Consider the following 22,461-nt stretch of genomic DNA (forward strand, 5'->3'; position numbering starts at 1 on the left):
GGTCAATGTTGTTACAAGTTTCTCCCATGAACGTTTTTTTTAGTTTTACAGTTTCATAAACGGGATCTAATTTGCAGCGCACGAATTCATCTCAAATTAAATCTGCAGCAAATCGTAAAAGATAAGTTTTGCGGGTCGATATTATACGGAGTCTGGTAGAGATGCTCTTAGGACCGGACATGTATTTTACCTTTTTTGTTTGTCTCGCGAGATCTCCAACTCCAATGGCGCCCGCCTCCTCCTAAACCTAGCCCCAACCCAGCCACCCAGTAGAAACCGGCGACCATGTCGACCGATAGGGAGAAGGAGCGGGAGGCGGAGCTGGAGGGCGCCATGTATACCAACTGCCTCCTCCTCGGCCTCGATCCAGTCGTCCTCGGCTCCCCCGCCGGCGCGGCCTCTCCTCGCGTCGGCCTCTTCCGGCACTCCAACCCTCGCCTCGGCGAACAGCTCCTCTACTTCCTCCTATCCTCACTCCGCGGCCCCGCGCAGTCCGCCAAGGCACGCACGCACGCGCCCTCAAATCCTCCTCAGCCTCTCCGGCTCTTCGCTATTTTACCCCGTTCGCTGGAATTCCTTTTCCGGTTCTTTTGAGATATATGATTTCTGAGTGTGATTCTCCGTTGCGCAGGACTTCGACAAAGTATGGCCGATCTTTGATTCCGCGCAGTCCAGGGAGTTCCGCAAGGTTGGATTTTGCAGATTTGCTTAGCTTTTCTGATAATTGGGTGCACGCGAAAGCAGCCTTGTTTTGACTTTTAGTTTCGTTGCTTGGTTAGATCGTACAATGTATCATCAGCGAGCTGGAGCAGCAGGGAGCGCTGCCACGGAGCAACTCCAGGGTTTCATCTCTCGCCACCTGCTGCGGGCCGAGGTCAGTACACATGGATGCCTGTATTGGTCGGTCAGAAATCGGCTAGTCCTGTTTGTGCTGCTTGTCGTGCTGCGCGAATGTGCAATGTAGCTTAACTGCATTCATTGCATTGTTACTAAGTTGAAAAGGTCTGTTGAAACTGGATGCAATCATGCGGCTTTGATTGTCTCTATCCATAGTTCATGGTTTCTCTCAAATATTATATCAACTAATTTGAAGATAGGTAGTGAATGCTAGTGCTTAATGCTCCTTTTAAATAAATTTTAAAAGGGGGATCGATTATAGTATTTACTGTGCTAGAAATGAGTTCTCTACATGCTTCTCTACTTTGACTATTCACCTAAGATAGCAGACAATGTATTATGAGAATTGAGCAATGCAATCAAGGTTGCACCACCACTCAATGTGATAGATCCTTAAGTCACCTGAAGTACAAAGCACATGAAAAGCGAGTAGGAGAGAAACACCGACACACCAAACAGGAGTGTTTAGGCCTAACACATTGCGCTGTGAACTGCTTGAGGCATTGTGCCGCACCTCACCTCATGTCACCATACCCCGTAGGCACACAATTTAGACTGCGTTTAACTTTATGTGCCTGTTGATGATGCCATATTGTTCCTTCATAGATTTGGAACATGTGTTAATAAGTTCTATTGCATTGGTCAACTTGTCAAGTATTGTTTCAACTTTCAAGTGCCATACTGAAGGCCAGAACAACATGCTGATCTTTAAGATATCGAAAACGTGACTACAATATGTAGCCACTCAGTTCTCACTCTTAGAAAACAAAGTCCAATAGTCATTGATGTAAACTAACTGCTTGTAAATCAGCTGATCAGACAACTTGGTATATTTTCAGAACTGTCCTTGTAACAACTTATACTCCCTACACTGATGCAGATTTGTTGAGCTTTTGTGGCAACTCTCTGTATATGCCTTGAGGGAAGTCCATAGGAGAACATTTGCGGCTGATGTAGCATCAAATCCACTGCCGGCAGCACTCACAGACGTTTCTTATCTTCATGCAGCTGCATTACTTCCTGTAACGAAGGCAAGGATAGCTTGCTCTTAAATTTTCTGAACTGTTAATTTATGTTATATCGTATGGTGACCCTCTTCAAGGACTACCTTCTACCCTAAAATCCAAATCATTTATAAAGAGAACATGAAGTCCTAAAAGTTCTTATCAGTATGAAATTTTTCTAGACTGGCGAGTGTTTTGTTTGGTATACTTTAATTTAATTCTCGGGACTTCGGGCACCTCACATGAGGTGAAGTTTGATTTTTTGATGCGAGACCAATAACGTGGATACAGCAGGCTTCACTACTTCAGTCTTAGTTGTATTTATGCACAGTAATTCAGTTTAGTGAAGCAAGATTTATCTCTTCCTTTCTTGAGCATGACAAGATAATATACCCCTTAGCAAGCTACCTTCTTTGTTGAAATATGATAACTTCACTTGCCTGTAGAATTTGAGTATGATTCCACTCCAGTAAGTATATTCTTACCTAGGAAATAAACACAACAGAATAATTTGAATCTTGTACAAGATGCAAACCCAATGAGGCCAGTAGGCTTGTATAATAACTGATGGGTACACAAACCATTTTTAGATGCAGATATACGCTCCGTTTGGCATTGGGGCGGATTATAATATAATCGTGATGCGTTGAACTGCTGTTGGATTATGATTGTTTGGCTGCTCGCTTACTTAGTCATTTTGCAAATGTACTCTTCTTTTCGTTGTGGAAGATGCGAGATGAAATGTGAGAGGAAAACCATTAGTCAACCTGATTTATGTACATTTTATTTGACTTCTAAGGAAGAGCAGTGGATCCTTTTTGAGTTCTTATATGCAGTAGCTTAACAAACACGCACATCACAACACAGTTCAGCAACAACAAACTGAGCCTGATAGCATAATTTATCCAAACGCATGGACCACCTTTGCTACCATTGAGGAAAATTGGTCTCTGGTGTTTGTCTTTGTAGTAAAAACACCCGGTTATCTCAGGGCTTATTTCTCTTTATGAGTTTATGAAGGAGCACAAAGGTCGTGGAGGAGCAACTCCACCTTGCTGCTACAAAGTGAACAGCACAAGTGTTGAAGGAACAGCTTGAACGTGCTGCGCTAGATATCGTTCTAGAGGCGAATGTAGGCTGATAGGGCAGCAAGAGTTCAATCCAGAACTCCTAGGGCACAAGATCTACTCCAAGATCTTAGATAAGAACAACAAGTTCTATTATAGGTAGGGACACATAGTCTGGGTATAAAGTAGAGGTGAGGACCTCTATTTATAGGGCTTTGTGAAGCCTTCACATACTTCTACTTATAGCTGGAATACTTTAGAAACATTATTTAAGGTTCATCATTCTACTCATAGCTACTCACAACTAGTAGAATCTAGAAAACAGTAGGTAGGATAAAGAAAATAAAATAAATACTAGACCACAACAGAAGTATCTAGAAGTAGTCAAACAGATTTGACATATGATTATATTTTCATGTTCCTCATCTATTATTCCTCATCATTCTTCCCTGGTTGTTTGGAACTTGCCCTCGTGTTATCTTCATAGAGCGCTTCTTCTGGATGGTAGAGAGTCAAGTCTGCAACATTGAAAGTGTTGGAGATACCCATATCGCTTGGAAGATCTATCACATAAGCATTATCATTTATCTTCCTCACGATAGAGAAGGGCCCATACCTTCGCTGCCTAAGTTTCCCTTTAACACCTAAAGGCAGCTTCTCTTTTCGGAGGTAGACCATCACCTTATCACCGTCTTGGAATGATTTTGGCCTCCTTTTGCAATCAACAAGTTGTTTATATTTTTGATTTTGTGCTTCCAAAGCACCGCAAATCTCTTCAAATAACTTGGTGTAATTATCAGCAAAGGACAATGCTGATTTTGAGTTTCCCCTTGATGGTAGCTTCACCAGGTCCACCACATGTGATGGAACTTTAGTGTAGACAATGGAAAAAGGGCTCCTTCCTGTGGATCTATGCTTTGAGTTATTGTAGGAGAATTCTGCAAGAGATAAAGCCAAATCCCATTGTCCCTTTCTTTCTCCACAAATGCAACGGATCAGATTACCCAAAAACTTGTTCACCACTTCCGTTTGTCCATTTGTTTGTGGATGAGCAGTGCTAGAAAATTTCAATTCAGTGTTGAATTGCTTCCACAAAGTGAGCCAAAATGCAGCAAGAAACTTGCTATAATGGTATGAGACGATGGACCTTGGTACTCCACTCTGTTTTTAAGGCGTCCCGCCTTGGACGCTTAGGCGACGCTTGGGCGATAAGGCGCCCCGCCAGCGCCTTACAAATATGCCCGCCTTAGGCGCTTAGGCGTCCGCCTTAGGCGCTTAGGCGTCGCCTAGGCGATAAGGCGCCCCCCCAGCGCCTTAGATCGCCTTACCGCCTTAAAAACATAGGTACTCCATGAAGTCTGACCACTTCTCGAAAGAATAGGTTTGCCACATGATGAGCATCTGTTGTTTTGCGGCATGGGATGAAATGAGCCATCTTAGAGAATCTATCCACGACCACAAATACAACATCACTTCCTCGTCTTGTTCTTGGCAAGCCCAAGACAAAGTCCATAGAGATGTCCTCCCATGGAGCGACAGGAACAGGCAAAGGCATGTATAACCCTGGCCTTTGCAGGTTTGACATATTGGGCATCGCTGAACAAACTTTCCAGCATCTCTTTTTAGTTGTGGCCAAAAGTAGCGAGCTTCCAGGCTAGCGATAGTCTTGTCCCGTCCAACATGGCCACTAAGATCACTTGAATGGAGCTCTCTAACCAGCTTGTCACGTAGAGAACTTCTTGGAATGCACAAATGATCATTGTGGAAGAGATATCCATCTTGCATCAAATAGTCATCACCTAATGGTTGGCCCCTTGCGTGCTTTACCCAAACATGGCCAAAGTCTTCGTCACCCTCATACAACTCCTTTATTTGATCCATGCCCGGAAGTTCAGCTTCAAAAGAAGTCAAGAGGCATGCACGACGACTCAAAGCATCAGCCACTCTGTTAGTTATTCCAGATTTATGCACGATGAGATAGTTAAACCTCTCCAGATATGCTGCCCATCTTGCTAGCATGCGGTCAGCATGCTTTTGATTTCTAAAATGCTTCAAGGATTGATGGTCGCTATAAACAATGAACTCTTTAGGCAGCAAATAGACTTCCCAAGTTTTCAACGCTCTGAAAACGGCATATAATTCTTGCTGATAGGTACTCCACTTCTGTCAGCTTCACTTAACTTCTCACTAAAGAAAGCAATGGGCTTCCTTTCTTGAGATAGGACAGCTCCAACGCCCACTCCACTTGCATCACACTCCAACTCAAAAGTCTTGTTGAAATCAGGTAGCACCAAGACAGGAGCTTGTGATAGTTTTTGTTTAATCTCATTGAAACTAGCTTCAGCTGCTTCTGTCCATTGCAACTTTCCTTTCTTCAAACACTCGGTAATTGGTGCCATGATAGTGCTGAAATTCTTCACAAATCGCCTATAAAAAGTTGAAAGGCCATGAAAACTTCTTACCTCAGAAATGGTCTTCGGAGTTGGCCATTCTCGGATTGCTTCAACCTTAGAATCATCAACACGAATACCGTCACATATTACGACGAATACTAGGAAAAGAAGCTGTGTTTGCAGGAAAACACATTTCTTCAAGTTGACGTAGAGCTCATTTTCCCTTAGTACTTCTAGCACCTTCCGAATGTGATCAAAGTGTTCGTCCTCATCCTTGCTATAGATCAAGATGTCATCGAAATAGACCACAACAAAGTGGGACAAGAAGGGTCGAAGGACTTGATTCATTAAGCACATGAAGGTACTTGGTGCATTTGAGAGTCCAAATGGCATGACTAGCCATTCAAACAACCCTTCTTTTGTCTTGAAGGCTGTTTTCCATTCATCCCCGGGTCTGATACGGATTTGATGATATCCACTCCTTAAATCCAGCTTTGTGAACACTCTTGCTCCACTAAGCTGATCCAACATATCATCCAGATGGGGAATAGGGAATCTATACCTTACGGTGACTTGTTAATGGCTCTACTATCCGTACACATGCGCCAAGATCCATCTTTCTTTGGCGCGAGCAGGGCTGGTACAGCACATGGGCTAATGCTTTCTCGAATGTGCCCCTTTTGCAGCAATTCCTCCACTTTCTCCTTCAATATATCATGCTCTTTTGGGCTCATTCGATAGTGTGGAAGATTAGGAAGACTTGCTCCCGGAATTAAGTCAATTCTATGTTGAATTCCTCTCATCGGTGGCAAGCCTTGTGGCTCTCCAAGTATGTTCTGAAATTCTGCCAATAAACCACGTACCTTTGCTGGAATTTCAACAGTCAGGTACTCTTCTCCTTTTACAACAAGTGCAGCACACAAATCTGCCTCCTTCAAGTCTTCCATAAACTCATGAGAGGTATGGGAGATAGTTAACATAGTTTTCCCCTGGTATTACCTTCGGTTTTGTTTGGTAAGATAATGATCTTTCTCTTGTTCCAAATGAAAGAGTAAGAATTTTCCTTGCCCTTGTGTGTAGTATCCACATCAAATTGCCAAGGTCTCCCAAGAAGAACATGGCTGGCATCCATGTCAACCACATCACACAACACATTTGAGCGATAATGCTTGCCCAAAGAAAGTGGCAGGTTGCATTGTTTGGTGATCCTCATATTCACTCCTTTCTTGATCCATCCAATAGTGTAGGGGTTTGGATGATCATGAATATCAAGCTTTAAATGGTTCACCAACTTCTGGGAGATAAGATTCTCGCAACTGCAACTATCAATCACTAATTTGCATACCTTGCCATTCACCGTGCATTTGCTCTCAAATATTTTCTTCCGTTGTGTGTTGTCAGGTTGTGGTGTGGAACATAGGAGACGCTGGATCACACATACCACCTCTTCACCTTCTTGACAAACCTCTTGCCCCTCTACATCTTCAGATTCATATTCTTCCTCATCGTCTTCACCATCAAGGATAGTTGTGTTAACAAATTTCCTTAGTGGGCAGCTGCTGGATATGTGTCCCTCTTCACCACATTTATAGCATTTTGGGCCTTCATTGGACTTACCCTTGCCTCTAGCTTGCTTCTGGATGGGTCGTTTTGCCTTAGGTGGAGCGGTCTTTTCTTCCACTCTATTAGGCTGACTCCTAGACGAGCCTTCGGTATGAGGATATGGAGGATATGGAGCCTTAGTTGCCTTTCTTGTCCTCACAAACCTCTCGGCCTTCAAGGCTAGAGCTTGTGCTTGATCAACGGACCAGATTTGTTGCATCATCAATCGATCTTGGATAGCATCATTGAGACCATTGATGTACCTTGCAACTTGTTGATCTTCAGTTTCAGTAAGGTTGCACCTCACTTGTAGCCTTAGAAACTCCTCTGTATAATCTGAAACAGTCCTATTTCCTGGAGCACAATTTTGAAATTGGATAAATAGGATCTGGTCATAATCAGCGGGCAAAAATCTCCCTTTCAAGAGACTTTTCATTTGCCGCCAAGTTCTCACTCGAGGTTCTCCTCTCAGCCTGCGCTCTTCTTGAACGCGATGCCATCATGCACCGGCTCCTCCTTTCAGCTTGTATGCGACCAAAGGAACTTTATGATCTTCCGGAACCTCCATGACCTCAAAGAAAGTCTCCACTTCATATAACCAATCTAGGCACCCTTCAATATCAACATTTCCATTAAAAGTTGGGATCTCAGCTTTCACCTTGTATGTATCTCTTGCATATGTAGGGTTGGGTACTCTCTGATATGCGTAGAGATCTGGTTCTTCAAGGGCATCATCATATTCTTCACCTTTAGAAGCTTCAACATAAATTGGCCTTCTTGAAGCACGTTGAACAACACGTTGTTATGGCGGTCTTGCTCCAAGATTACCTCTCCTTCTTTGTTGAACATCTTCTTCTTTAGATGAATCTCCTTCATTAGCAGCAGGGGGACACCTTTTCTTATCATCTCAACCAGCTGATCAAATCTCTGATTAAGATCTTCACGCAGCTCTTTGATTTGTTGTTCTGCAGCATCCATCCTCTTCTCCAATTGCTCCATTGCTTGCTGCAGCTTGCTCTCAAAAAGGACAGCAAGAACTAGTATGGGTCAACGAGGCTTTGATGCCATCTGAAGTAGCACAAAGGTCGTGGAGGAGCAACTCCACCTTGCTGCTACAAAGTGAACAGCACAAGTGTTGAAGGAACAGCTTCAACGTGCTGCGCTAGATATCGCTCTAGAGGCGAATGTAGGCTGATAGGGCAGCAAGAGTTCAATCCAGAACTCCTAGGGCACAAGATCTACTCCAAGATCTTAGATAAGAACAACAAGTTCTATTATAGGTAGGGGTACATAGTCTAGGTACAAAGTAGAGGTGAGGACCTCTATTTATAGGGATTTGGGAAGCCTTCACATACTTCTACTTATAGCTGGAATACTCCAGAAACATTATTTAAGGTTCACCATTCTACTCATAGCTACTCACAACTAGAATACTCTGGAAAACAGTAGGTAGGATAAAGAAAATAAAATAAATACTAAACCACAACAGAAGTATCTAGAAGTAGCCAAACAGATTTGACATATGATTATATTTTCATGTTCCTCATCTATTGTTCCTCATCAGTTTATCTGCGAGTTCATATGTGATATTCCTAACAGGCAAGGATTACTCTTGAGAGGCGTAAATTTCTTAAAAATGCAAACATTGCTGTTCAAATGCAGACAACCTGGTCAAATTTAGCCCATGAAATGACAGCTGAATTCCGAAGTCTATGTGCTGAAGAGGTACAGGGTAACTTCTATACAGTCCATTCAGATGGTTATGTTTTGGGTCCTGTTTCATTTCCTATGATGTTTGCATGGAGCTTTCAGGCATATCTGCAACTGGAGTTAGAGAAGCTACAAGATATGAGGAACAAAGCCAAGCTAGAGGGGGAACTGTGGGACGAACGTATCTCAAGCTCATCTGGACAGAATTCACATTTGGTATCTAAGGCAACACGTTTGTGGGAATCGATATTGGCTCGCAAAGGTACAGTCAACGAAGTATTGTTTCCAGAATATGTGTGTCGAGCATGCTCAAACTATCCATATCATGCACGACAGCGTAATGTTTTAGCTTCTTCTAGATAGTAATGGAAATACCCTTGCAGGCCAGCATGAGGTCTTAGCTTCCGGGCCAATTGAAGATCTTATAGCACACCGTGAGCATAGGTGTGATCCACTTTCTGTTAAACTTTACATCTTGATCCAAATATCCTTAATCATCACTATTCACCTTGCTCCACAAAATACGTTCTTTTAGGTACCGTATATCTGGATCGCAATTGCTAGTAGCAATGGATACGAGTTCAAGCATCCCACATTCTGAATTACTATCAGCTCGAGCTGGTGAAACGTCTCAAATTTTGGACAAACAGGAGCAGATATCTTTATTCCAGGGAAAGGAAGAAGCTCTTCCAAGATTAGATGATAGGAATGGGCGTGTCCAACAAACTGTTGACGTAGCTGAAATTCTTCGACGTTGGACTCATGCTTTGCAGCGTATTCATAAACAATCTCTTCATTTGGTAAGCAATTGTTTAATTTGTGCAGGGTTAAAAGAAGCACCAGGTTAAATTCCTAGTCTTGTATCTGCCTAGCAACTGTCTTGCCTAAGCACACACCTAGGCATGCTTAAGCACATGCCTAGCAGTCTAGCAGCTAGGCGTTCTGCAATTGCGTAGGCATACCTTTTTAAACCATGAATTTATTTAATCTCGCAGCATGATCGAACTACCACTTTTACCAGAGCTTAGACTCTAGAGAGAGAATATCACAACATGGAAACCAAGTTTTGGTGGAAACCGGTGAAAACCACGTGGAAATAATGTTTGTAGTTTTGAAAAAATTGTAATAAAAGGGATGTTAAGAGTGTGATGTTCTATTAGCATGTGAAATTCCTAAGTTCAAACACATTACCATTTACGAGGCATGATTTTTTTTTAAATCAGCATTGAGTAGTGTCGAACAGTAAACATCACTATTCATTGCTAAATTTGTTCTTTTCATAGCTTGTAGATGGTAATCTGTTTGAACTTGGAATTTCGTATGGAAATTTGGGAATAGAACATCATTCTCTTAACATCCTGTATTTTTTTCAGATTTTTTTGAAACTTCCAAACGTGGTTTCCATATAGTTTTCTTCGAAACTTGGTTTCCATGTGATATTCTTCTCTCTGCATTCTAATATGTTGCAGCCATTTTAAATATTAATTTAAACTCATTGATCCTATGGAAGCATCAAATGTCATGCACTGTGAGTTGTGAGTAAACTATTCCTATATATTAGACCAGCTTTTTTCTGCACAATGCTGTTATAGTTTTCCATCAGGTGGTACAAAGTTATAGCGCATGTTCCTTCTGTGTAATATTTGGTAAAAAGTATTGTCAATTCTCTTGGTCACTACGGTAAAAGAATTTTGGCACCTATACAAAGTTTAGCATCACAGATTATGTGCTAACATTGGTTTGTAATCATCAGTAATTTGAATATGTCCCACACATATATATTTTTAGCTCAAATGTTCTTTTTCTAAATGGGGTCAACATTTCAATTTATTCGACTGGGAGAAAGTTCAACCTCCCATTAGATCTGCTACAAACCACTATAGGATTATTGCACAATAATAAGCTGTGGAATTATAAGACACACATCGATTTTTAGGAGTACAGACAAGCAACATCATCTGTGGCACAACCTGCAAATAGTCAAAAGGCCTTGAGCCTCCAGAACTATCAATATATTTTACAGTGCTAGAGCTGGCAAAGAACTGCTTTGTCCCTATCTTATCTTTAGTGGGTTTTTCAGTTTCAGTGTTTTCACTATGGCTCGTGCCCTTGTGCAGCAGTAGCATTTTTATGCTAAGCGACACACCTATTAACCTGGAGATTACTCATGAATTGCCGCAGTCCATTTCACTTGATGGCCATTTTATACAATATAGCAGCATTCTTTGGTAACCAAAATTTAGCATCGAGAGCTCCTGCCACGTCCCTGTTTTTCATGCTTCAAGGTCTTTTCAACTTCTGCAAAATGTTAATAGCCATATTTAGTTCAAATTTTCTGCAATGTTCTTCCAGTTCTTAATTGTTTCAATCTGTCAGACCGTTGTTTCTCTCATGTTTTGTGTGGTCGTTCTGTACCTTCTGACTTGATTTCATTTTGGTTAGTGAAATCTAGCCGGCAATGCCGGTATAGTGATGATGCATCATTTTCTCTAAATCAATGATATTTTATTTTGGGTCAAGTATAACCACCTATGAAGAATTATATGATTAAATTTTTAATAGGACACAAGACAAACGACGTATGATTAAATGGTCCATGGACTGGACAATATTTAGTAACAGGGACATTTAATACCCATTTGTTTTTCTTTTCTTATAAAGATGAAAATAACCTTACAATACCACCCATGCATATTTCTGCATTGGTGGTGTATTGATGACAGATCGGTATTGCATAGTGGTATTGTCACATCCTGAAGTACAGGCACATCACATGTTCTGAACCAATGTATTCGGTAATAACTTGTAACATACAGCCAACTAATGGTGTAGGCCAAAGCAAATGATGGGGAGGGGCCAGAATTACTCCGCAGTGCGTCTGACAGCGAAACTAGTAGCCATGCCGACTCATTAACTGCAACATTGGCCGAACATCGCCAGCATTTAGTCAGTATACAGGTAATAACAACATCCTTAAGAAGCTATGCTGTTTTCTCCATTCATCTGTTGTAAGCATGGCTTGCGAAGATGCACCTCGTTTACAGGTTTTACCGAGGACGACTTTATGTGGCATTTGACTGATTGTTTAATCATTTGCCATTATTTTTCCTTTTCTAGGGCCTAATTAATCAACTCAAGGAAGCTATTCCAGCAATGCAGCAGTCAATAACAAAACTTTCTGAAGAAGTTAATAGTGTACCTAGTAATCCGATGGATCAAACAAACTCCAGACAGTTGTCTGTCCAAAATACAGTGCTTGGAAGACCAGAAGTACGAAATCACTCTCATTTGCATGATTCTACTGTTTGATGATTTATCGTATTTCCTGTTTAACTTGTTCAATATGGACAAAAATGCAACTGCTGTTCTGATTGTATATTTTTCCTTTGTACTGCTGTCATTCCTCGTGTTCATACCAGAATATTTAGTTTCTTTCATATCATTAGGGTTGTTTGCTATGAGGAACACCTCCGTCCTGGTAATAATATAATTGCTGAAAGGTGAAAATTTTGGGTTGTCACCGTTGTATCCTAGGATCCAAGAGGCTTGCGTTTTGGTTGGTGCAATGGGGTGAACTCATGGTAGCATTGACTATTCGTGAAGGGCAGAAGTGTTGACAGCAAGAGGCTGTCACATGACTATGGCCCCAATCCTCTCAAATGAGTGAGGAGATATTCTAGCATAGGGGCATTTGTCAAACCAAATGGACCATTTTTTTGTTAGGAAAGCAACTTGTAATATTAGGATGCCAAAGCCAACATATATACACATACATGAAAATGTCAAAAGGCTACAGGAGGATGCCAAGAGACTAGAATGCAAAAGGCCAAAAGACATCACTAATATAACAACACCCCCCCTCAAACTCATGGTGGATCCACAACACTGAGTTTGGAAAGGTGAAATCCATGTTGCGCTCTATTCTGGGCCTTCGTGAAGAAGTCTGCTAGCTGTAACTCAGAAGGCACATACTGAAGAGCAACAACATGATCCTGCACAGCAGCGTGCACATAAGAAGCATCAACACCAATATGCTTGGTAAGCTCATGCTTCACGGGATCACGCGCAATACTGATAGCACCTGTACTGTCTGACAAGAGGGTGGTAGGTGTAGTAACAAAAACACCAAAATCCTCCAGTAACCATCATAACCAAGTCACCTCTGCCGTCAGAAGAGGCATAGATCGCAACTCAGCCTCTGCACTCGAACGGGAAACTGCAGTCTGTTTCTCCGTCTTCCAGGCAATGAGAGAACCACCAAGAAAAATACAGTAAGCAGAAAGTGAATGGCGATCCGTAGGATCACTAGCCCACGTAGCATCCGAATAGGCCTGGAGCTGTAACGAGCTGGAGCAGGGAAAGAAGAGACGGTGAGACATCGTGCCACGAAGATATCGTAGAACACAAAGGTGACTATAGTGTACCGAAGTAGGAGAAGAAACAAACTGACTCAAGATATGGACATGATAGAAGATATCCGTACGAGTGACAGCGAGATAGACAAGACTCCCAACAAGATGACGATAACGTGTTGGATCAGACAAGGGCTCACCATCAGAAGCGCGAACATGAACAGAGCTCCATAGGAGTCTCTATAGTGCGCTCATCACTAAGAGCCGCATGAGTAAGAAGATCCTGGATATATTTTTCTTGGGAAATAAAAAAGCCTTCAGAGGTGGAGGAAAACCTCAATCCCAAGAAAGTAATGAAGAGGACCAAGATCAGACATAAGAAACTGCTCACTGAGACGGGCCTTGACAAAGGCAATGTACTCAGGGTCGTCGCCAGTGAGAAGAAGAGTCCGACCACGAGCTGAAAGGTGGGCAAACAGTGTCGGATCATGAGCACTCGCTGAAAAACTAGCGGCGGTCACCATAGAGGCAAAACGCTCAAACCAGGTGCGAGTGGCTTGCTTAAGGCCATAAAGAGAGCGACGAAGACGACATACCATGCCATCAGGAACAGAATACCCAGGTGGTGGCTGCATATAAACCTCCTCACGCAACTCACCATTAAGAAAGGCATTCTTAATATCAAGTTGAGAAACAGACCAATGGCCAATAGAGGCCACAACGAGAAGTGTGCGAATAGTGGTCATATGGGCCACAGGAGCAAATGTGATGTAGGGCGGAACCCTAGGCGCTGATCTTTCACGTTTGGAGAGGATCCCTACGAGCACACGAAGAACACGCGGAGGGGAACGAGGGAAATCACGGGGAAACGCAAGAGAAAACACTCAACCAACACGAATATGATCACACATGTGCTAGATCATCGAGGCACAAAGTAACACAAGATCCAGAGTCAACAAGGGACGATACAAGGGTAACCGTTCTTCTCCGTGAGGAGGTCTTGATGGTCTTCTCTGGATGGAGGTCTTGAATCCAGGTGGATCTTCTTCGGATGGAGGTGTCGGTCGCTCACGAGGAGTAGATCAGGATGGATGAGCGAGGCTCTATCTCACAAATGAGCTAAATCAACGCTGACCCTAAAACGTAGGTGGAGAGGGAGTATATATAGTCTAAGGGGCGAAGGGATACATGGGTCTCGGCCCGGAGGCGCTGCACGCAGGCAGGAGGGGGCCGGATGTCCGGGCTGTCGGAGTCGGCCTTGGTGCTCTCTGGATAGACGGGGCCGGATGTCCGGGCGGAGGGGCCGGATGTCCGGGTCTTCGGGAGGAGCCGGATGTCCGGGGTGACGGCCGGACGTTCGGGCTGTCGGGTCAGCCTTCTGTGCTCCCTGGATGGCGTGTTCGGATGTCCGGGCTGGTGGCCGGATTCCCGGGGCGGGGGGCTGGATGTCCGGGCTGGACGCCGGATGTCCGGGCCCTGTAGCTTCTGCTGCAGACTCCTGGCTGTGGGGAAGATCTCCAGGGGCCGGATGTCCGGTGCCTGGAAGCTGTCCTCGCCTTCTTCCGTTGGTTCTCTTCTTCCGTGGACTTGGGGGCTTGACCATCTTCATGTGCATCCTCGGGAGGGTCCTCTTGGTACCTAATCATGCACAACATTTCGGACTTAGGTAGTAGCCATGTCTCGTGAGGATCATATGAGATATCACTAAGGAGAGAAGTCACCTCGGTCTCGAGAGCTCTAGCTCGTGCTCTTGTCATGGGTCCTCTTTGTGTTTGGTGAGACGATGGTAGGTCCATGGGGATGACCGTAGGATGCTCCGCATCAAAATGTCTCATCGTAATCACGACCATGCTCCTGCTGAAAGCCACGAGCCACAAGACGAGCTTTGTAACGCTCAAGAGAACCATCGGAGCGAGTCTTAACCTTGCAGATCCACTTACAAGTGATGGGACGAACACCGGGAGGAAGAGAAACAAGATCCCATGTGCCGGTGCGCTCAAGAGCAGCAAGCTCCTCTGCCATTGCAAATTGCCATTCAGGATATATAACAAACATCGCGATAAGAGGTAGGCTCAAGTACAGCCGAAAGACCATATTGACTAGGAGAATAGCGGTCAGGGGGAGGATGAGGCCGAGCCCGAAGACCATAAGTCGTCTGCGATGAGGACGACGACGCACCAGAAGTAGATGGCACATCAGTGGATTTATCCACAACACGTGGACGGCGAGTATAATGGAAAGGAAATGAGGGAAGAGGTGGAATCACTGGTTGTGGAGATGGGGAATGTATTGGTGATGAAGGTGGAGAAGGGGAAGGTATCGGTGATGAAGGTGGAGAAGGGGAAGGTATTGGTGATGAAGGTGGAGAGTCATGCGATGAGGGAGAAGAATCTGTAGGAGAGGACGGCGTCGGATCTGCAACTGCAGGACGAGGAATAGGAATACTGGGCACAGGGGGAGGTGTATCCGGAAACGTATGAAAAGAGATGTCCTCGCTGAAAAAGCCGAGGAGGATGGACGCGGGTAGAAGGGACGTGACTCATCAAAAGTCACATCTCGGAAATACGCATCCAACGACCGACGGGATCCCAACACCGATAGCGCTTATGCTCATCACTGTATCCGAGAAAGACACACTCAACAGACTGAGCGGTCAGTTTGGTGCGCTCACAAGGGGCAAGCAAAACATAGCAGACACAACCAAACAAACGAAGCGCCGAATAATCAGGAGGATGACCAGAAAGACGCTCGAGAGGAACACCACCCTGTAGAGCAGTAGAAGGCTGAATGTTGATGAGATAGGTTGAAGTGGTAACAGCCTCAACCCAGAAGTGAGGCGGAAGAGAGGCGGCAATCATCATCGGCAATCATCATCGCACGCGTCGTCTTAAGAAGGTGACGATGCTTGCGCTCAGCCACACCATTCTGAGCATGCGCACCAGGGCAAGAGAACTGAGGAAGAGTACCCTACTCAGCAAGGAATCCTCACAGCGCATGGGAGATATACTCACCAGCTGAATCTGCGCGGAAAACACGAATAGGAGTGGAAAACTGGGTATGAACCATGGCAACAAGTTTTCTGTATATAGATAAGATCTCACTATGAGAAGACATGAAATAGATCCAAGTGTACCGAGAAAAATCGTCTATAAAGATAATATAGTAGTGATGACCCCCTTTCGAAGCGAAGGCAGCCGGACCCCAAACATCAGAGTGAACGAGATCAAAAGGACGCTCGGACACTGACTCATTGTGAGGGTGGGTAGCTGAATCTGCTTACCAAGCCTACAACCCAGACAATCCAACGAAGCGTTGCCGGAGACATACCCCAGAACACCACGATGAACTAAAGATGAGAGACACTAAAGATGAGAGACGAGAACCACATAAAAGGCCAAGACGATGATGCCATTGCTGAAAAGAGCTGGTAGATGCAGCAACATGGGCTGTGAGACTGGCGGCGGTGGCAGCAGAGGGAAGACGAAGCCACTCAAGCTCACAGAGACCATTAGAGGGTCGAGGGCCAGCACCAAGCAGAGCGCCCGTGCGACGATCTTGAACAGAACATGAATCATAGTCGAGAATGACCCTACAACTAGAGTCAACAATCTGACCACCAGATATGAGCTGCATGGTAAGTCGAGGAACATGAGCGACAGAGGGAACATGAAATGAAGAAGTCCTAAGAGTGCCTCGACTAGCTACAGGGAGGTGAGTGCCATCAGCTGTAAGAACGTGAACAGGAGACTCGACAGGTCGAACGGAGGTCAAAGTGGAAGAATCAAAAGTCATATGAAAAGATGCTCCAGTATCAAGAATCCATGAGGATGTACCTGAATGAGTAGAAAGTGGTTTCTCGGTGCCAGAAGAGTCAGTCATGGAATCTGCAGAACCTGTCGGTGGAGAATCCCAAGCAGCAAGCAGGCGTCGTAGCTACGCAATCTCATTCACAGATAGGAACACGACAGAAGAGGTCGACGTAGAGCCGCATTTGGAAGCCACCAGGAAAGTTGACGCAAAGCGGTCACCATCGCGCGCGGAAGCCGCAAGAGTCGGTGTAGAGCGGTCACCGCCGCACGCGGAAGCCGCGAGAGGAGTCGGCGTAGAGCGGTCACCGCTACGCGCGGAAGCCGTGAGAGGAGGCGGCGTAGTGCAGCCACCGGCGCGCGCGGAAGCCGCGAGAGGAGTCGGTGTAGAGCGGTCACCGCCGCGCGCGGAAGCCGCGAGAGGAGACCGCCGCGCGCGGAAGCCGCGAGAGAAGTCGGCGTAAAGCGGTCACCGCCGCGCGCGGAAGCCGCGAGAGGAGTCAGCGTAGAGCAACTAGCACAGCCTGTTGAAGACGCCAGAGGGGACAACGATGCAGACGGGCGTGCACCAAGCACCGAGCGATGGCGTATGTGCGAGATGGGATCAATAGGGAACACCTACAAAAGTCTGCGGGCAGTGACGAAGACGCAGGCCCGATGGATACATCATACTTTTTTTTGTGTGTATGGAAAATGCAACATCGGAATGATCTTTTTTTTTCTAAGGGAAACAGACGAACAAATCAGGCCTAAAGCCAACAGCCGAGGCCCAAAGGCAGCAGCCCAGGCCCAAAACGAAGCAGACCAACTGCGGCGACTCGATTCAATCCAGCAGACGAACAGCCGAGGCCAGAAAAACAAAATCCAATAGCTGCTGGGCGGCGGCCGGGCGGGGACGGAGTGGTTGACCTCCGATAGCTGTTGCCTCTGCTCGATCGAGAGCGCTGGACCGCCGGGCGGCTTGATCCGGGGCGGATGGATTGGCCTGCAGCAGAGGAGCAGGCTGCAACGGCCTGACGGGGCGTCCTGCAGTGACAGAGCCGCGATCTAGAGCTGTAGATGCCCAGACACGAAACAACAGCAGCTACGCACGCACGCGTGACCACTCGAGCATCCACAGACGGCAGCGGAAGGCAGCAGCGGCGCTGACGAGGCCGGCGGTCGGCAGCCGTGGAAGGCAACAGCAGGCAACAGCGGCGCTGAAGAGGCCGGCTGCCAGCAACCGCGGAGGAAGACAAACGGCCGGCGGCGACCTTGGAGGAAGACAAGCGGCTAGCGGCTCGATCGATCGGGACGCAATCCGATAGAATCCAACACAGCGATGGATCAGCTAGCTAGCATGGACGTGAAGCGGCTGTAGCTGGAGATGGACATAGGCAAGAGCAAATCACGGGCCGGCCGGAAAGAGAGCAACGGCGGCCGTGCAGGAGATTGGACCGGGAGCAGCATGAGTTGCGTGTGCGAAAAAAAATACCTAGAGCTCTAATACCATGTTAGGAAAGCAACATGTATTATTAGGAGGCCAAAGCCAACATATATACACATACATGAGAATGCCAAAAGGCTACAGGAGGACTAGAATGCAAAAGGCCAAAAGACATCAATAATATAACTCAAAAGGCCAAAAGGCCAAAAGGCTACATGGCACCTTTTCAATGACATTATAAACACCCTAAACTTGCAGGTTTCGGCCATATCACCCCTGAACTTCAAAATGGCTTACTTAATCCCCCCAACTTCCAAAAACCGGACAAATCACCCTGTAGCCCACTCGTATGTTTTATTTAGTGTTTTTGCCTGGGACGTGATATGGCAGCCACCTCAGCCAAAAAATGTCCACGCACGTTGATCAAGGCCTCCGTGTTCGGCGCCAATGCCCGCGTCATGCTGCCAGTTACGATGGAGGACGCACACCATGAGCCGCCAACCCTCATCATCGCGGCGCGTGCGTGCAGCAGTAGTCTTGGGCCTCTGCGTTCCCACGGTGTTCTTCCTAGCAGCACAGCTCACTCCAACAGCAGCCGTCTGCTCTGATGCTATTTTCGTCTTGCAATCCGGCGTGGCGTTCTTGACGGCTTCCCCTACGTCGTCGACTCTTTGGCCCGGCCTGCAGGACGCCGTCGTCGTGCCAATTCCAGCGAGCTTTGCGGCAGCGGTGGCTCTACGCCGGAAGACGCGCTGCAGGGGCCTGTGGATGCGTCACATGCACCAAACGGGAGCGGCTAAAGCTACGAGCTCACCTGCGTCAGTCCAGGGTCATAAGGCTACCGGAGATGGCACCATGATCGCCGCCGGAGACGGTTTGGAATGAGAAACTGGAGCAGGCGCTAGAGAGACAGTTGGAGGGAGAGGGAGGAGTCTGTGAAGGAACCGGGAACTCACCCTGAGTTCGAATTCGTGCTCGGACGAGTTCGCGAACAACCGAGGTGACGGGGCCGCATCTGCTGGCATCGGGGAAGGGCTTTGGGTGTTGGTCGGGAGGATTCACCAAGGCACCAGGAGCTTCTATAGGTCACCATAAGTGCTCAGAGAGGACGACGGCGAGGGGGTGTTGCGGCAACGCTCGCCGGAGACGAGAGAGATGACGGCGCCGGCCCAAATCCCTGCACCAAATCAAGGAAGTGGAGGACCAGTGAGCTCGCATGGAGGCAGGAACCTCTCAGCCGTTTCCTGCCTTCTTTACGTGCCTCGGCCAAGCCTTGCTGACAAAACAAAACAACCTCCACATAGGCAAAACCACTCACGAGGGTGCTAGGGGGTGATTTGTCTGGTTTTTGGAAGTTGTGGGGATTAAGTCAGGTATTTTGGAGTTCAGGAGTGATGTGGCCCAACCTGGAAGTTTAGGGGGGTATGTACATTTCATCTTTATTAAATCTCTACGTTAGAGTCTCAGCGTGCAAAACATTTTTTGCACCTTTCTCTGTTTATTTATCCACATGCTTTCTAATTACTTATTTACTTTCAAGCAGGAAAGCAGCGGCGAAGTTTCAGAGATGACTTCTAAGCTCTGTTCAACACAGATCGGCAAGGCTGGAAGTAGTCCTGCTCTAAAGCTACCTCCTCTATTTAGTCTGACTCCAAGTTCTTCTGGAAAAGGAACACAGACACAAAGACGGAATGCCTTAGCACACCAACCTAGGCAAGAACTTATGCCTGAAGAGAAAACACTTACCCACCCCTCAGCCAAAGATCAAGCAAATGGTTCGATGCATGGTATTCATATCTTAATACATAGGCTAGATCAGCTTCTTTCTTAACTGAAAACTGTAGGGAATGCCTAACTGTAAAAATATGCTTCTTCTTTATGTTGTTATTTTGCTGATTGTAGTCTGCTTTTGATGAGTCTTGTTTCATTTAATTATTAGCTACTCTATATTCTCTTTGCAGAAAATGATGGTTATTTTGCTCATGACATCAGACGTTCTGTTCGTGAAGCTGCTCTATCAAAGCCATTGAGCAACATGGAGAGTCCACAGGACAAGAGTAGTGATGATGGTTCGGAGCACTTCTTCATTCCCCTATCAACAGGTGCTGCAAGGAAGGATGTGGGTGCCGTGGCAAACCGAAGAAAACAAAAGATAGGTCCATCGTCGTCACAGTCGAAGTTACCCAAGAGCACAAGCGATCTTTACTTCAATCCTGACAGCCCAATAACCCCAGCTGTGTCAAGTAAACTGAATGGCCATGATGATCCAAGCAGTGCTGCAAACATTTTTTATCCAGTCAGTGGTCAGTCGTTTATGACAGATGATGCTCTCGATCAAGTATTCTCCCCGCCACTTCTGCTGGAGTCTTCCTTGTTCCCCGACGCATACGAGGACTTGCTTGGTATGTCTTTACAAACTTGTTAAAGTAATTATGTGTATGCTGTAACTAAACCAGTGCTTCTTTTGTAAGTAGTTGTGTTGTCTGAATTGGTCTAGAAAAGGATAGGGTTTGCCGCACACTTTTCTGTTTCAAGTCACTTGTCTGTTTTACTTCCTGTTTGACACCAACTGATAACTTGTCTGTTTTGCAGCACCATTATCAGAAACTGATGCAGCTTTGATGGAACATTAGGCTTCACGTGTACACCATGTAATACTTTAACCACCCTGAAGCTTCAGTGCTTAACTGCAGCCCAGAGGTTCTGATGGTTTATTTCCAAGTGCGGATGGCACATACGGAGTGAATTCTGTTGCTTGTTGAGTTGCATGCCAGTTGCCACCAGCTTGTGAGAGGGATGCTTGTGCATCCTATGTTGGATCTGGAGAGAAGGGCGGCAAGGGGTAGATGGTATGGGATGGGACAGTAGGATGTACCGACTGCCAGTAAAAGGCTGTCAATCTTATGTTAGTACACATGATCTGTATTTGTGTTGTAGTAATTTTATATCCTCTTATTCAAGTTGCTGTTCTGATGCGTCCCAATTGTTATCCCCCATGTCTTTAGGGCTGTGAGGCTATTGGCATGTGCTGGATTGATAAAATGTTTGTTTTCTTTCGGAAGGAACTCTGTTAGTTAATACTAGAAGGGTGATTTTCAGTACAGTAGTAGGGTTAGTGTATATATGTTATCCTTCAAATTTTGGGAAGCTTGTTTCCTTGCACACTTTTTTATTGTAAAGATGATGAGTATTCTTGTTGAGTTGGTCTGAACATTGCATCCTAGTGGTAAAGCAAATGACGTAATGTTGATGTTACAATACTCATTGCAGTTATGCAACTATTGTGTTGCCTACTTGCTTGAGTTTGTATACTACAAATCCAAGTGCAGTGTTAACTTGCTTGAGTTCGAATACTACTGATTCAATATAAGTTTTATGTTTTAGTAGCACCAGACACTGCTGCTTTTCACCGAGGGGGTGATGCAAAAAAAAAAAAATCACCTTAAACGAAGCACTAGTTTTTTTTTTGAGAATCACGAAGCACTAGTAGTAAGTTAATAATCGCCATACAGCCTCCGATTCTAGTTACCAACAAATTGTTGGTCACATGTATTCAGGGCCGTCTGCATGGATTCGGGGGCCCGGGGCGAAATACAAATGCAACCCTAACTTTTTTGAAAAAACATATAACTGAAGAACTATTTCAAAAAATCCTCATTCCTACCCAAGAAAGACATCATGCGAAAGCATACAAAATTTTGCTCGATTACACAATGTAAGTAGAAATAAAACTCGATGCTAAACGATCGAACAAAATAGATAACAAATGACAATACTAATATGGGGATAAAAAAGTACCCGATTAATAGGCTGATCTATCCGTGTCTGCTCCAGTTGTGGCATCAATAAAAAAATATCTTCATCTTGCTTTTCTACAACATGAAATTAAACTGAAATAACAATGAGGCAATTTGAGTTCAATGGATAAATGATTATTTTTCAATTCAATGTTCAAATCCATCGATTTATAAGTCAACACATACAACATATCAATCCAAATGCATATGTTGCTGTTATCGGTCTATCTCTGTCAAAGAGATTACCTAGCAGTGTCGGTGCTTACCGGCTTCCAAGGCACATCCCGTAATCGGCATAGGGGACTAGAGGAGGCAGGGGCAGGCGCTCGGCAGCTGTGCCTATCCGGCATAGGCTAGGGAACCTTCGAGGGGACGGTGTGCTGGGGCTAGCGCGGAGCATCTAGCAT

The 22,461-nt window shown here is 45.4% G+C and overlaps 1 protein-coding gene across 3 annotated transcripts; it reads left to right on the forward strand.

Annotated features, from left to right (window-relative positions):
* Positions 1 to 189: 189 nt before the first annotated feature.
* Positions 190 to 21,470, forward strand: LOC119307977 (AUGMIN subunit 6-like). Of its 3 annotated transcripts, none has more exons than XM_037584073.1 (13): positions 190 to 501; positions 632 to 688; positions 780 to 874; positions 1,778 to 1,928; positions 8,563 to 8,688; positions 8,776 to 8,935; positions 9,057 to 9,117; positions 9,209 to 9,473; positions 11,506 to 11,631; positions 11,791 to 11,943; positions 19,801 to 20,044; positions 20,219 to 20,659; positions 20,850 to 21,470. In XM_037584073.1, exons 1-13 carry the CDS (start codon positions 286 to 288, stop codon positions 20,888 to 20,890), a joined length of 2,136 nt encoding a protein of 711 aa, XP_037439970.1. In that variant the 5' UTR covers positions 190 to 285; the 3' UTR covers positions 20,891 to 21,470. The 3 variants fall into 3 exon arrangements, with proteins under 3 accessions (XP_037439970.1, XP_037439971.1, XP_037439972.1); XM_037584074.1 differs by having other exon boundaries at positions 19,801 to 20,032; XM_037584075.1 differs by having other exon boundaries at positions 8,626 to 8,688.
* Positions 21,471 to 22,461: the final 991 nt, after the last annotated feature.

The sequence above is a fragment of the Triticum dicoccoides genome, chromosome 5B (assembly GCF_002162155.2).
Source record: "Triticum dicoccoides isolate Atlit2015 ecotype Zavitan chromosome 5B, WEW_v2.0, whole genome shotgun sequence".
Lineage (NCBI taxonomy): Eukaryota > Viridiplantae > Streptophyta > Magnoliopsida > Poales > Poaceae > Triticum > Triticum dicoccoides.